The sequence below is a fragment of the Bombus impatiens genome, unplaced genomic scaffold, assembly GCF_000188095.3.
Source record: "Bombus impatiens unplaced genomic scaffold, BIMP_2.2 scf_1055, whole genome shotgun sequence".
Lineage (NCBI taxonomy): Eukaryota > Metazoa > Arthropoda > Insecta > Hymenoptera > Apidae > Bombus > Bombus impatiens.
In genome coordinates this window covers 970,289-985,019 of record NT_177474.1, presented here as the reverse complement: position 1 = coordinate 985,019, position 14,731 = coordinate 970,289, and the positions used below count along the sequence as shown (strand labels likewise).

Below are 14,731 nucleotides of genomic sequence, written 5' to 3'. Positions count from 1 at the left end.
GACTGGTTAGGGTCATGTTTCGTTACCTTCGCGTTTCATCGAGCAATCGGTGCGCTTCGAGGTGAATTCCGGGCTGCTACCGGATCTCTAAACGAATCTAAACGAAACGTAAAACTAAAAGAGAAACGAACCGCGTATTCCCTGTGCTTCACGTCTCTTCGTCCGCTCCTGTAAAAAGTGATGATCGATAATGTTACGTTGTTGATATTTCGTGTGTCTCAGGTAATCAAAATTCAACACCCCAGAAAGACATACGTTTACGACAAACTGGCAGCTCTTGTCTGAGGAATTCGTCTTCGTCAGGATCTTCCCAGGATATTCGAGACTCGATCTCCAGCCCACGGAGACCGGTCAGTTACACGCACTCGTCGCAACTTCCTCAACGGTATTTATATCATTTGAAATGTTTCGAACCAAATCTTCGGAATATACGATATCTCTTTTTCTTTAATGCACGTGTATTTACCTATGTGCCACGATGTGTACAGGGTGTAAAGAACGTAAGTAAGTAAGTAAGTAAGTAAGTAAAAAGATTTTGAAATTCAAGATCAAATGTTTTTATCGCAACCTACTCGTCATACGTATCGCAATCTACTGATCAGCAGGAACGAAAGTTTGGAGAAAATAATGGGTCGCAAATGATCGCTTCTCACGGAAAAGATGTTAAAGTTTTAATAATTCTTGAAGCAGCTTTACTCGCCATGTATTTATATTTATACGTCTATACGTACATCTACATTTAGTAAAAGAAATAACGTGCTGCCGATGAAACAGCGAGAATATATCAATTACAGATATATCGGAACACAGAAATAATGGAAAAATTTTACGCGCGACAATATGATTTTCAACGATTAATTTAACAATTTCGTGATCGCGACAGTCAACTTTTCAAGTCAAAATTTTGCCTACAAATCTCCGTCGATTCCAAGATTTAGAATCACGCTACGATCCTCGTTACGCTTACTTTCTTTACTCACTGTGCAAAGTATCTTATATACAAATATCGTTTGGCAAGAATTCCAGTTATGGGCTGGAATAGACGGAACAAATTAAACTGAATTTTCAGAAGGTCAGTTCATTACCAATCAACGGGTTCGTTACACTCGGACAGTCCCAGTAGTAGTAGCGTTTCCCCGGTGCCATCGCCGAGTCCTAGAGCCACGCCACTGCCAGTAGCCAGGTACACGTTTTTCAACGAAATTCATTCGTTTTCTATTTCGTTCGTAGTTTTCTTACTTAAATAAGAATGCCAGCAATTTCGTTATCTTCGATGTAGAGAGCGATTAGTAGACAGTATAGCAGAAAACGACGACCATTCGAAACGGAACAAATCGAGACGAACGTGGTCGCCTTGCTTACCAACTCGTTACCCTTGTATGCAAAACTTACTGCTCCCGTTACATTAAGGATTTGAGTAGATATTCTTCTCGATGTGCATGTCGTCGAATACAATTACGATTGTTCGAATTACGATTTAGCGGTATAAATTGGAAGCAAGTTTCTATTCTTTGGATAAATACCCTTTGAGAAATCATTCTCTTTGGTACTTGTTCGTAGTGAAATGCAAACCATATATTTATCGATGTTATTGCTATAAATTATTGCTCTGTCGTTGTTTCGTTAATTTTATAGAGCATGAAAGTTCTTAGTAGTATATGGTCTTTTGCTTTCGAATTTATCACAGATGTTAGAGACGAAGCGCCGGATATAGAGGAATCTAATCCTTTCGAACGATATTCGGCCGAATCGTATACGTGTCTTTCAGGTTTCGGATCGTATCTAGAGAAAACGCGTTATACTAATAGACAAAAGATGTAGAATTCTGCAGAAAGATCTTAGGCCACGTACCAAACGCTGGATTCGCAGGATTTCTTTTTACATCGAGTAGGACGTAAACGTTAGAAACGTTGTACACATACGCACACGCACAGGAACGTCCGCCTTGAATCGGGCGAGAATAAAGAAAACAAGAGGAGAAAAACTACGTATTGGGGTTAAGCGATTAACAATGCGAGTGGTAATCGGTAAAAGGGCGATGAATCGAGTCGTCGCCTGCGCTTGTCAAATCGTTTGATATTTAAACGTCGATATCGTTGGAACGAATCGTCGGTGAGATTATTGTACGATAACGGAGAACGAGAGGGGCGAATTTCATTGAACTTGAGATAAATCGAATCCTGGCTACAGAGTGACAGTTTCGTCATACAGGTAACGAGATTTTTTCGTCACAGAGTAATCCTGTTATTCGATAGATCGCCGACAGCGAGATCGAACGGGCCACCGCAAAGCAGCTTAAGAAGGGCGAAACGGTGGTCGTCGACAGGGGATTTTACGCATTCCCCGCAAAATCAGGGAAGCAATTCGCAACTTGTCAGTAACAGGTAAGCAGGGGATCGATATTATTAACGAGCGAGTGCACATTTGCCTGCTTTCGTGATTTCCCTCTTTTTCACACACCGATTCTGGTCGAACCCTCTCTCGGTGCACATTTTCGCTTCTATGAACGTTTTACGTTACGCGACGGACGAACATGCTTTTTCTTCTTGAATGAATGAAAGTGAACCGAGCGCGCGCCTACACAAGTACGAACGCCTTTGAAACACCTCGTTCGGTTTGTCCAACCATTAAAGTGCAATTTCCTCTCGAAAAAATTCCAACAGTCGTCACGGTGAACGATCATCTATAACCATCGTTAAAGTCTTAAAGAAAACATTCGTTGCTTGTTTTAACGTGAAAACGATGCAATTCGTTTCTGGATGTCGAGTCGTCGTGGTTCGTACAAGATTCGCGAGAGTCGCGTTACCGTCGAACGACATCCCTTCTTTTTCCTTGTAAAATACGTATTTACATGTTTCTACCCTTGGCACTTTACAAGTCGAATCTGAAGAGTAAATATCACCCGTCGATCGACGAAGCGGCGAACAGGGCAACGGACTATCGATTGTGTCTCGCGATGTGAATTCACTTCGCAGCTCATTAATCGTCAAAAGCGTGTAACTATCTCCCGGTTGCTTTTCATTCGCTCGAGCTTCCCTTTGGTGGCAACTGAATCGAGAGAGCGCTGCCGGAAGTGTATAATTCTGCTCATCGCGGGGCAGAGCGCGCAAATCGTCCATAGAAAAGAAAAGAAAAGCACGTACATTCCGTCGCGAAATTCCTCTTTCTTTCTCTCTGTTCTTTTTTCTTTGTATTACTATTATTCTCTTTGTTTTGCACCGCATGGTTTTCGTTTGCATTTTCGTTCATTATAGATTCTCAGCCTCCACCAAGTCTCTGTTCAACCTCTTCAAGCCACCGGCGCTGAACAACGTGAAACACGGGTAAATAAAGATATTTTTTCGCACTTTTTTCGTAGTGCAACCTTTGGAAGCTTCGCCTTTTCGTGGCCATAAAGCCATTGTTTAGACGCAAGTCGGTAAATTAATAATCAAAAGCTCGTTGAATAACAAATAACAACTTTAGTTGTCGACCAATTAACTTATTTATACGATAAAAAGCAATAGTGTATTCTCTCTCTCTCTCTCTTTCTCATTTCATGACTATAAGACAATTTTAATTTAATGCAAATAAATATAAGATATTTGCTCCGATACCGGATAAAATCTATCTATACGAATGACAAAGAGTATCGATATCCTATAAGACGTCCTTTCTACATCAGGCGAGGAACCTCAAGGAACTCGATACGACTTTGCGTGGATAAATGCAGTTTGACATATAGTAAAAGCACGATTCGATATATATATAGGATGTTTCCGAAATCGTAATATCGTACGATCGGAAAGGGAACGATTCCAGTGACGTTAATGAAGCAGGCCGTTATCGTAACGTTCGTCTCTATGGCCTACGTTTATAGTCGCGCATTTATGACCTTCGCGAAAAAGGCAAAGCGTCGGCGTATATGTGTTTGCGTATTTGACCAGACTAGTAACGGTATGGGAAATATCGGGAGGAGGGGAATTAGGGAGTAATTAGGATCGTGTACATGTCGAATACGGAGCAGAGAATTTAAGGCCTGGAAACTGAAGTAAGGAGTTGACAGATTATCGTTAGTTCGCGCTTCTTTAATTCATCGAGCAAGAATCTGTCTGCCACGTCGAACGCCGCGTCTTCGCTAAGTTGTAAACGATTAAAGTAAATATGCCATTAAAACTATCTGCATTATTTAACTCCATGTTCGCTGATATCGTTCATAATCGTAAGTAAAGCTTTGGCTAGCCAGACTGGATGAACTAAGAAGATCGCTAAATCAACTTTTATTCTATATTTTCGACTTACTTTTACATCGCTTGCTTTCCGGTTTTACCACGACTTTGGAAACACCCTGTATCTTCTACAGTTTAAATACTCAAGTGAGACATATGCGTTTCACTAGTCACGAAAGGGTTAAGCGGATGAACGAGCCATGTGCGCGTCGCACGTTGCACGTTGCACGTTACACATTGCATGGTGCACATTGTACGTTGTACACATGTACAGCCGGTTTTAAGACGTACCTTTTTACACCTCTTTCAGGTGAGTGGTGAAAGGCATGGATAATTTTTCGTTCGCGCGTTATTTCTCGCGATCCTTTACGATTAATTTCTTTCAGTAGCACTAATCGATGAATCCACGACGGCCAATAAAGCTAGAACACGTCGTCATTGTCGCGTTACGTATTCGTACGATGTAAATATTTCCTTGTATCTCGGAAAACGACGAAAATAATTGTTAAGACGATGAAAATGATCGGCTCGTTCCGTATGCTTGCAACAGTTGTACCAGTTAATGTTATATTTGTAACGGAACTGAATTTCAGTAAGATTACTGAATTTTGCGAACATGGCGATATCGTACTACGATAACGTGGCATGCCGTTAATTACCATAATAAAAGTTACCTTCGACGTTCGACCTCGCACGCGGATAACACGAGGTTGCACGAGATCGCCGCTGGCGATGGACGGGCACGCACCTTCGCAGCGTAGGACGAAGAAAAGGTCCGTGCATGCGTTAAGTTTTTACGCCAAAACCACCAAGAACCTTTTTAATTTTTGTTTTAATTTTAAATGGGAAACGCTTATTTGGAATGTAGTAACTCGAGCATGACTTTCTTTTCGTTCGTGAAAGGAATATCTTGTTTGGAACGCGGTCCGCCTTTTTATTTCTTCTCGATCAGCCCTCCGTAACCCACTGTACATTCGAGGAACGTTTCAGAGACGCATTTCTCGGTCTCTGGATTTGTGATCGTGATAAAAATTCCAAGACTCGGCCTAATAGCGAGACACGTCTATTCGAACGGTTGAATTATCGAATACCAGATGGTTCGACGTGTTTTCCTCGCAGCGATGTTACTTTATATATCTATATCTATATCTATATATATATGTAGATATCTGACAAAAAAAAAAAAAAAAAAGAAAAAGAAACAGTACGACGATTAATCGTGAAAAATGTGCGTAATTCTTTAAACGTTTGAAAAAATTGATCGAAGTACGCTGTATCCGCGCTATATCGTTATATTTTCTCAGGATACGGTTAAAGACCGACTCGAAAAACGCAATCGCAAATTCCGTTGAACGATTCGAGACGAAGAAAGACCGCACAGCGTATACCGATATGCAAACGGCATGGAATCACGCGAATCCACGCGTTAAAGGCTATCCGCGATACACGTAAAGAGGATTGCGAGACGTTGTTGCCCCGTATAGATTCGGACACGATAATCCAAGGAATACTTGGCTAAAAGCACGACTACGAGGCAACAGGTACGAACGAAAGTCACGTGGATAACGGGCCGTTTAGCGCATAGCAAGCACCGCCATTGCATTCCCGAAGAAAGTGAATCGCGATTCTTGTCGTTATACAACCGTGAATCCCCCGTTTCCTGGTACACGCCGATGCGTTTTCAGCGTACCTTAGACGCTTGGCAAAAAATTTGTCAGGTAACGAAAGTTCCTTTTCACGCTTTACCGATTCATTTACCGGCTATCCGTTTAACCGTTCTGGCTCGGTATTTGAACGCGCCTCTCTACTTTGACCATCCGGTCAGAAAGTTTACTTGCATGCGAAAATTCTACGGTCGAGCATACGGTCGAGCTTGCGTAATTTTTGTCAGCATGCTATGTAACGGTTAACAATTTCATGACACAGAAATTGTTTCAACCTTGCGAGTAGATAGATCTTGTTCGCTCAAAGGGAGGAAGATACACGTCCGTTTCGCCTAATGTGTTTTCAAACTAAGGGTTGTTCGACGCATAGCCAAGTAGAACAATATCGTAGCATGCTCCGCGAGCCACACTGCGCAACGTATTCTTCTTATTTGTATCGATGGAATAATCTGCGTCGTATATCTTGTGAAATATTTGATTCGACGAGATATCTGACGCGGCAGCGACTGGATAATATTCCGTTCGCTCTGATTGGCATTCACCGGAATGGTTCACGGTCGCCGTTAACGGAAAAACGTGGTTTCGATCGAGAAAAGAACGAACGACCTCCACGCCTCGCCAAATCACCAGTTTCGGACATTTCGAACGAGTGGTAAATCGCGTCTCGAATGGTAGACAGTCGTTGATCGTAATCCAGTCGCGAAGGAGAACAGACGACCGAGCAAAAAGGAAGGCCAAAGTGACGTAACGCGGTAACGCGCAGAACTATGCCCGGCTTGAGTAATAAAAGCAGTCTCGCGCACCACGCGTGAGTCACTCTTCCCTGATTTCTCGAACACGTCGCCACGGTAAATTGCGCGTTTTCGTGATTTCGATCGGTATATCGGTATATCGTTGGAGCTCGATAGGTGTAACGCTATCCGTAAAACTAAAACGAATCGATAAGACACGGTGATTCTTCTTTCGTTGTTTTAGAGCGGTCCCCGATCGACTATATCGAGGCCTGTTCGTTTCTCCGATAAAAACTGAAATGAAAGTAAATAAAGCGATTGTCGCGGTACGGCTATCGACGCGAAAGTTGATAAATGACGGATAAAAGTGGAAAGTAGTACTGCCACGCGGTAACGCGTTGACCGAGGAAACGTGAAATGCGAACGTTTCTCGTTTTTGCGAGAAAGACCGATCGTTCCGAGTTGATCGTGGAAAGTATCGTGGAAAGTAATAATGGAAATTCGAACGTACGCGATAGCGAACGAAAGAAAGTTATTTCGAGATATTACGAGTGCGTACTCGTAGCTGTTCGCCTCGAACAATCGAAACTTACCTACCTTGGCATCCACCGTTTCTTATCCTTATCCGCGTCTATATAAATTCTCGCTTCGATCGAATCCACTTTCGTACTTTCGTAGGAAGGTTGGTTCGCACGAACGGATTAAAAGGAACGTATCTATGAATTCGCAGTACCAGAGACATGCAGTACAACGAGGAGGAAAGCACCGTCCGCATGTACCTACGGGGTCGGCCCGTCGTCCTTTACGTCCCGACGCCTTTGATGGAGTTGTACGACCTTCACAAAGTCAGCACACCGCCCCAGAGTAAACTAAAACTCGACTGGGTGTACGGTTACCGAGGCAGAGACTGTCGAAGTAATCTGCATCTGCTGCCAACCGGGGAAATCGTTTATTTCGTCGCGGCCGTAGTGGTCTTGTACAACATGGAAGAGCATAGCCAGAGGCACTACTTGGGTCATACGGACGATATCAAGTGGTGGGTTAATTGAATTCATGCGTGGATCTGCTCCGTCGATCTTAATGATCGTGCGGAACTAATGGCGGCGGTATCGCGTCTTCAAACGGCTTTCTTCGCCATCGTTCTACCGAACCGAAAGGATGTTAATTAATTGGATTTCATCTTTGGACACGAGATCGTCCACTCGCGGTTGTAAAATCCAAGACTGCTACGCTCGTGCAGCTCGAACGGATTAACAAAAATTAAGAAAATCCTTCTCCTCGCGTATGTGTATGTGCGTTATCGCACGAACGTCTCCGATCTCTCTCGATAGTTTCGATCCATTCTTCTCGCGGTCTCTAAAGGCGAAGGAAATGAAAAGTAATTTGCAATTTGCCACCGAAGATTCGATTCAACATCTGCCGTCAAAAGATTTCTTATTTGAACTAGTAAATCTGTCTCTCTCTCTCTCTCTCTCTCAGCCCCTCTCTTTCTCCTTTCGACTCGTCGTCGTGATTTTGTATTAATTGAGAAATATTTTAGCATAGCGATCCACCCAAACAAACTCGTGGTCGCCACTGGTCAAGTGTGTGGAACCGACAGACGAGATGCTATGGTAAGAACGTATTATATTAGATTTTACCAGGGTTGGACGAAGAGTAATACTTTAAAAACGATGATCGACGATACCAAGACGCTTGACATGCCAACGATATGTTTATTGTGTAATTGTAATTTATCGTGTAATTGTAGTTGAAGGGAATACGATCGCTTAATGACTGTTCGATACGATTCGGTTCAAAATTTACCTACTACCTCCGTTAGGAGGTTGTAACATCGAAGGTGTATTGCTCCTGGTTCGACCCTCGCACATACCACGTACGTGCAAGAAATATGTTGCGAATTTTTCTCAGCCTCACATAAGGATATGGAACTCGGTCAGTTTGACCACTCTTTGTGTGATTGGTAACGGCGAGTTCGATGGCTCGATTTGTTGTCTCTCGTTCTCGAAGGCGGACGGTGGAAATTACCTGTGCGCTATCGACGAGACTTCTGATCACAACATTTCGATCTGGGATTGGCAGAAAGGAGAACGGGGTACCAAAGTGACGGAAACAAAGGTACGTTCCAATCAACGTTGGTTTCGCTCTATGCGCGGTTACAGATTTAAGTAACGCAGACTCGTCAACGTCAATCTCGTACGAATCTCGTACTTTCGTTGCGACTTTTCCTTCGATTGAAAAATCTTTGAAATTCCTGTTACGATACTTGATACTTTAGCGCTATTTGTTAGACACCGTGTATGTACGCGCATATATTCGTCTGGATGCCGTCTGAACGGATCGAAGGAAGAAAAAGAGTTTGGTTGACAAAGATACCCACTTCGATACTTCGCAGCGATTCGAAACCGGAACCGGCCCATTTTATGAATGACGATTGTCGATTGCAGTGCTCGGTGGACACGGTGGTATGCGCCGAATGGCATCCGCTGGAACGGAACCAGATCGTGTCCTGCGGAAAGGGACACGTGTCCTTCTGGTCCCTCGATAACGGTGGCATGCTGTACAAACGGATGGGCATTTTCGAGAGCAGAGAAAAACCAAGATACGTTACCTGCGTGGCTTTTAATCAGAGCGGTGATGTTCTTACTGGCGATAGCAACGGTAACATCATCGTTTGGGGCAGAGGTAAGAGGAATTTCGTGTTACTATTCGCACCGACCGTTGATGTATCGCGGCTAGTAAAAGTCACTTTACGTAGGAAAATGAACAGAAAGCAAAAAGCAGAAACTATGTGTATAACGCGTACATGTTTCCGTATACAGGATAGTATGCCACGACACGGGCAGTCAACGCAGGTTGACGAAAGGACAATAAGATACAGATGCATTTTTCTTTCGAGTTTCAAGCCTAAAAAAGTATTTCGGTTTATTTCAAGATATCGCTACTATATTACTGCCAAGTGATTCGACTTGCGCCACTTAGATCGCTTATAGATCGTTGAACGTAAAGAATGAATAGTTTTGTCGCGCGTTTGATACTTGCCGTCATAATCACGATATTATATGTGTAAAGATAATACGACATCCTATATTTGTAATAATAACAATCTTTTAATCGTAACATTTTTTGTATAGGAACAAACACGATTTCGAAGATAGCGAGGAACATTCACGAAGGATCTATATTTTCGATTTGCGTTTTGAAAGATGGTTTTATCGTCACCGGAGGTGGCAAAGATGGCAAAATATTGTATTTTGACGAATCGTTAAACCTAACGGGGGAAGAAGCACAAGTAAGCTTGAGAAAATAATACCAATGCTACTACTGCTGTTCTCTAAGGTTAATCGCGACCCTTAAAAATTAAAACGCAATAATTTACTTAAGCTTGTTCTTATCTACGACGTTTATCGTTTCGAGTTAACGCTTTGCCCATATTTCCTAGCGTTAATGGTAACAGAGATGCGATCGATAAGATACACGAGCCTGCGTAGGCAAACTAGATCGTTAAGAGCGTAATTCTTTTCGTTGAATTTCCTCAAAATACTTGGAGTACATGCAGTGGCAGTATTGTCGCGTTAACGTTAATATAATATATCCGATTTATTAGATCGAGGATCACTTTGGCGGGATTCGAACACTCGCGGAAGGCAGAGGTTCACAGTTGCTGATCGGAACAACCAGGAATTGCATTTTAGTCGGCGACGTGGGAATGGGATTTAGTCCGGCGATGTTGGGACACGCGGAAGAAGTTTGGGGACTCGCGGCTCATCCGACTTTACCGCAGTTCGCAACAGCAGGCCACGATAGATTGTTGCAAATGTGGGATAGTCTCAGTCACACTGTGGTCTGGAGCAAAGATATCGGGGTAAATTATAACTTAGATCAGAATTTTAAAGGCCCCAAGCTCGCTTTAACGTCGTAATATTCCAAACCTATGAATTCGTTGTTGGAATAACCGTATTGGGATACGACGTTCTACGCGAACGTGTAACTTAAACTTTGTTATAAAACGGCGAGTCGCGCGATGATATTTTCGTGTGCTGTTTTTCCTTCCGACTCACCTTGTATATGGATTGCCGAAGGTTTCGAAATAAACGATAATTCCTAACGACGCGTCGACCGTATCTCGATCGTTATACACAAATAAAGATAAACGTTGAATACTTTGTGTGCAGATTGTGAGAAAGAACGAGCGTACCGTAACTATAATTCCACAGCGATTGAACAGAATTTTCATTCGTTTAGGAGCAAGCACAGAGCATCGGGTTCACACCAGACGGTAACGTTATGGTGGTCGGATGCACTTCCGGAAAATGGTTAGCGATCGACAGTGAAACTCGAGAATTATACACTCATCACAGCGATGGGTCTGAACCTATTCAGGTAAAACTCCTTATAATTGTCTTATTTCCCATCGCGATAAACTTTACTTCGTTAACGACTCTCTAACGAACGTGTTTTCCTTTCAGGTCGTTAGATTTTCACCGGATGGAACGCTATTAGCTCTGGGTTCCAGAGACAACTATATTTATGTTTATCAGGTAAACGAAGACGCGGTCAAATATAGTCGAGTTGGACGATGTATGGTAAGATCGTTTTCTTTGTTACAAATTTCCTTACCAAATACAAAAAATTAACGCATCTATAGAACACAGATTTGTTACCATGTACATATAATACGATTCTTATTGGCATTGAAATTCTTCAGTCGACTAACTTTTCGATATCTTATTTTATTATACGCATTGTAGTAACTGGTGCAATTTCAAACTGTGCGATAATTCTAATTTTTCTTATATTCTTCGTATACTGTAAATGTCGTACATATATACATGTATAAACAAGTGAGAAAACGTACTCGTATATTTGATATTGAATCGATGAGTTTAAGATTTGCTGTACAAACTGCTTTTACGTATCAAAGTTATACCATACCATTTGTATAAAAGGCACTCGACGATACTCATACTTTTAGAGGTTCGTTCGACCAGTGTTTCTACATAGTAAAGCGAGCTACTTTCATTTACGAGTGTGTTGTAATATATATATATATGCATACAGAGACAATTCGTTTCAGACAAATACACGCCATGTTTGAAAAATTTATGCGTAGTTTCTCATGGAATATGAATGGAATTAAATGTATCGGCTGAATGTAAAGCTACACGCATTGTAAATATTTCGTTGTTCGTTACTCGTTCTACGATATTAAAGCGATCGCTAAAGAGAATCGACATTATAACGCATTGTTTCGACCGCAAGGATCGATATATGTATTTAAGCGAAGTACACGTAATTAGGACATACACATCCATCGTACATCATAGTGATATCGTAGTCCCATCGTACATAATATTTCATTTACGAAGAAAGCTGGTAACAACTCGCAACCACACGTTCGATATAAATTTATTTACGATTAGAGTAACGTCGTAAAATCAAAAATATCATAATACACACGTTCTTTCTTCGTTTCTAGCCAAAGAGGATACGCAGGCGTGGTGTAAGACACGTTTTTAGTCGATCAAAGAACTAAAAAGAGACATTATGTTACAAAAGCATTTATTCTACGATTTCGTAAAAGTAATTTAATTCTACCGATTTATTTATGTAATAAAACGCGATTGTCGCGAACAATCATGCAAATGTGTCATTTCGTAGACGATATAATGTCTCTAAAAATGATACAATATTGCCACAGCTATTTATAGCCGCATATGAGCAGATATTTCTTTTTAAAAATTGCTTACGTCAAGCACGCACGGTAGCTATTGTCTGCTGCACAAATTATTAGCGCTCCTTTCATAGTAATGGCTGTAAACTCTGACACTCGCAGCTGTTTCGCGAAGCTAATCATTTTATTATAATGTTATATCATTTTTTTATTCGCAGCTTATAGAGAAAGAGAGAGAGAGAGAAACGAGGAATATTTTTTCATTGCTTAGACGGCAAAATTTTGTTTCAGGGACATTCCAGTTTCATAACTCATTTGGATTGGTCAATGGACGGACAATATTTACGTAGCAACAGCGGAGATTACGAACTGCTATATTGTAAGTAAATTAACTTGCGTCGTACCTGTAATTATAATTTCTACATGCTTGCGCAACGCTTTTGCATTTTACAAGTAGAACGTTTGCCAGTTGAAGGACTTATCTACGCTTTAGTAATGATTTATTATATTACATTTAATAATCAACGATACGTATAAAACCGCAGGGAATCCCGGAGTTTGTCGTCAGATCCCACAACCATCGATGATGAGGGACATGGACTGGGCGAGTCACACTTGTGTAATATCCTTCGAAACGATTGGGATTTGGCCGGAAGGAGCCGATGGTACAGACGTAAATAATTGTACCCGTAGCGGTGATTCCAAGTTGCTCGCAACCGGCGACGACTTCGGAAAAGTCAAGTTGTTCTCTTATCCCGCTTGTCAACCGAAGGTAATCTTCGACATAGTATTATTTAGCTAAGTAAATTGTACGTTTTGAGTTTGTCCGAGCTACGATATAACGAGTCAGAGCTCAGGCATGCCTATAAAGAAGAGAAAGCAATAAATACTTGATAGCCATAAAGGAGAATAAATTTGCTTGTTTCAGTCGCTGTGTCATGCGTACGGTGGTCATTCGAGTCACGTTACGAACGTATCGTTCCTTCAAGACGATACGCGACTAATTTCCACTGGCGGAAGTGACACGAGCGTTCTTCAATGGATCGTAAATTACTAACTCTGTTAACTACCAATCGAGTCGAGTGGAAAACAGACAAGCGGTGAAAGTACGAAGCACCACAAAATAATAGCATTTCGGCATAACCTGCCGAATTTAGTGCAGGAACTCCGTGACCACTGTTCTCGTTGCTGGCTGAAGTAGGAGTCGAAAGAAACAAGCGGCGTCGGTTGCGACCGTGGAAAGGAATACTCCTGGTTTAAAGAGAGAGGAACGGAAAAAATGCCGCGTACAGTTAAATAATTTTACTCTTTAAGTGTCCTTCACGAATCAATGACTGAAAGTCATGACGCTAATTTCTTATTATTGTTAGTCACGAACGATCTTGATCCGTAATTTTGCGCTGCGAAAACAAGACGACGTGAAAATATTAGTGAAATCTTGTCAGCCAATATGGCGAACGATGTAATAGACTATACTTGGTCAATTAGTATGTAATAACGTAACAAAGTGTCTTTTCCATATTTCATGTATTTACAACTATTTTTCGAACGCCGAAGCGCCGCCGACTTTACAAATTTACGCGAGTGTTGGTCGTCTAGCAATCGCTAACGAAACGCACCGTGATCTTTTCCACGTAAACACACAAATTGCACAGTTCGTACATAAGTAGATACATACTTTCGTATAATTAGTAGCGATAAAATGAAGTTGAGTGACTTTCAACCGATTCGATGGGAAACGTCGACATTCCAATTGCTCGTGCCCGTAAAAAGCTAGGATTATCGTTATCCTCTAGCCTGTGCAGCCACGTAAATTCTATTTCTTCTGAACGTTGGCTATCACGCTACCAGCCACCACCCAACAATGTGTTTATTTTTCGCGAATCGATCGTCGTCGATCTTAGTTACTGTAAGCTTATTTTGTGGCGGTACGAGCCCTCAAAGCAATTTTAAATAGCGAGAGCCAAAATAGATCGAGCGAAGAGTATGCAATTGGGGAGAGCGAAAGAAATTGCGAGATAATAGGATAAACGATTAATCGGTTAAATCGTTCAAATTATTGAAATTGTTCTATTTCGTCGGAAAATCGTGGTACACACGTGGTGTATTTATGTTTGGTCTGCTACTAATTCTTTTTTTTTTTCTTCTTTTTCAGAAATACGATATTTCTGTAATGCAGGCTTTTTTTGTAATGCTTCTGAAAATATGAATAAAAACGTGGACGAAGAACGTCTTGAATATTATCGAATAATTGGATTATATTTCACCTAATTACTTTCTTGTCACGCACCGTAGGTATAAATCTGTTACGGTCATCAACAGGCATACACTTTCTCATTTCGTGTTATGTCGAAGCTTTTACCGCATTCCTATATATCTGTGTATATACGTTGTTCGAAGTTTGGCCACTGGTCGTTGGTTTTAGATCGATAGCTTGATTCGTTCCATATCTAT

The 14,731-nt window shown here is 41.5% G+C and overlaps 1 protein-coding gene across 14 annotated transcripts in view; it reads left to right on the top strand.

The window, feature by feature from the left end:
- LOC100746314 (echinoderm microtubule-associated protein-like 2) overlaps positions 1-14,525 on the top strand; it is a 32,690-nt gene extending 18,165 nt beyond the window's left edge. For 4 of the 14 annotated variants that reach the window (XM_033323506.1, XM_033323502.1, XM_033323501.1 and 1 more), the window contains 16 exons: positions 223-385; positions 1,070-1,183; positions 2,235-2,384; positions 3,255-3,323; positions 7,334-7,639; positions 8,144-8,216; positions 8,515-8,721; positions 9,051-9,288; positions 9,738-9,895; positions 10,211-10,468; positions 10,849-10,986; positions 11,073-11,189; positions 12,083-12,106; positions 12,569-12,656; positions 12,823-13,049; positions 13,206-13,540. In XM_033323506.1, the coding sequence (XP_033179397.1) occupies positions 223-385; positions 1,070-1,183; positions 2,235-2,384; positions 3,255-3,323; positions 7,334-7,639; positions 8,144-8,216; positions 8,515-8,721; positions 9,051-9,288; positions 9,738-9,895; positions 10,211-10,468; positions 10,849-10,986; positions 11,073-11,189; positions 12,083-12,106; positions 12,569-12,656; positions 12,823-13,049; positions 13,206-13,334 (2,459 nt within the window). In that variant the 3' untranslated portion in view covers positions 13,335-13,540. Of the gene's footprint in view, positions 1-222; positions 386-1,069; positions 1,184-2,234; positions 2,385-3,254; positions 3,324-7,333; positions 7,640-8,143; positions 8,217-8,514; positions 8,722-9,050; positions 9,289-9,737; positions 9,896-10,210; positions 10,469-10,848; positions 10,987-11,072; positions 11,190-12,082; positions 12,107-12,568; positions 12,657-12,822; positions 13,050-13,205 lie in introns of all 14 variants that reach the window. The other 10 variants (XM_033323498.1, XM_033323503.1, XM_003493202.4 and 7 more) reach the window with 8 other exon arrangements.
- Positions 14,526-14,731: the final 206 nt, after the last annotated feature.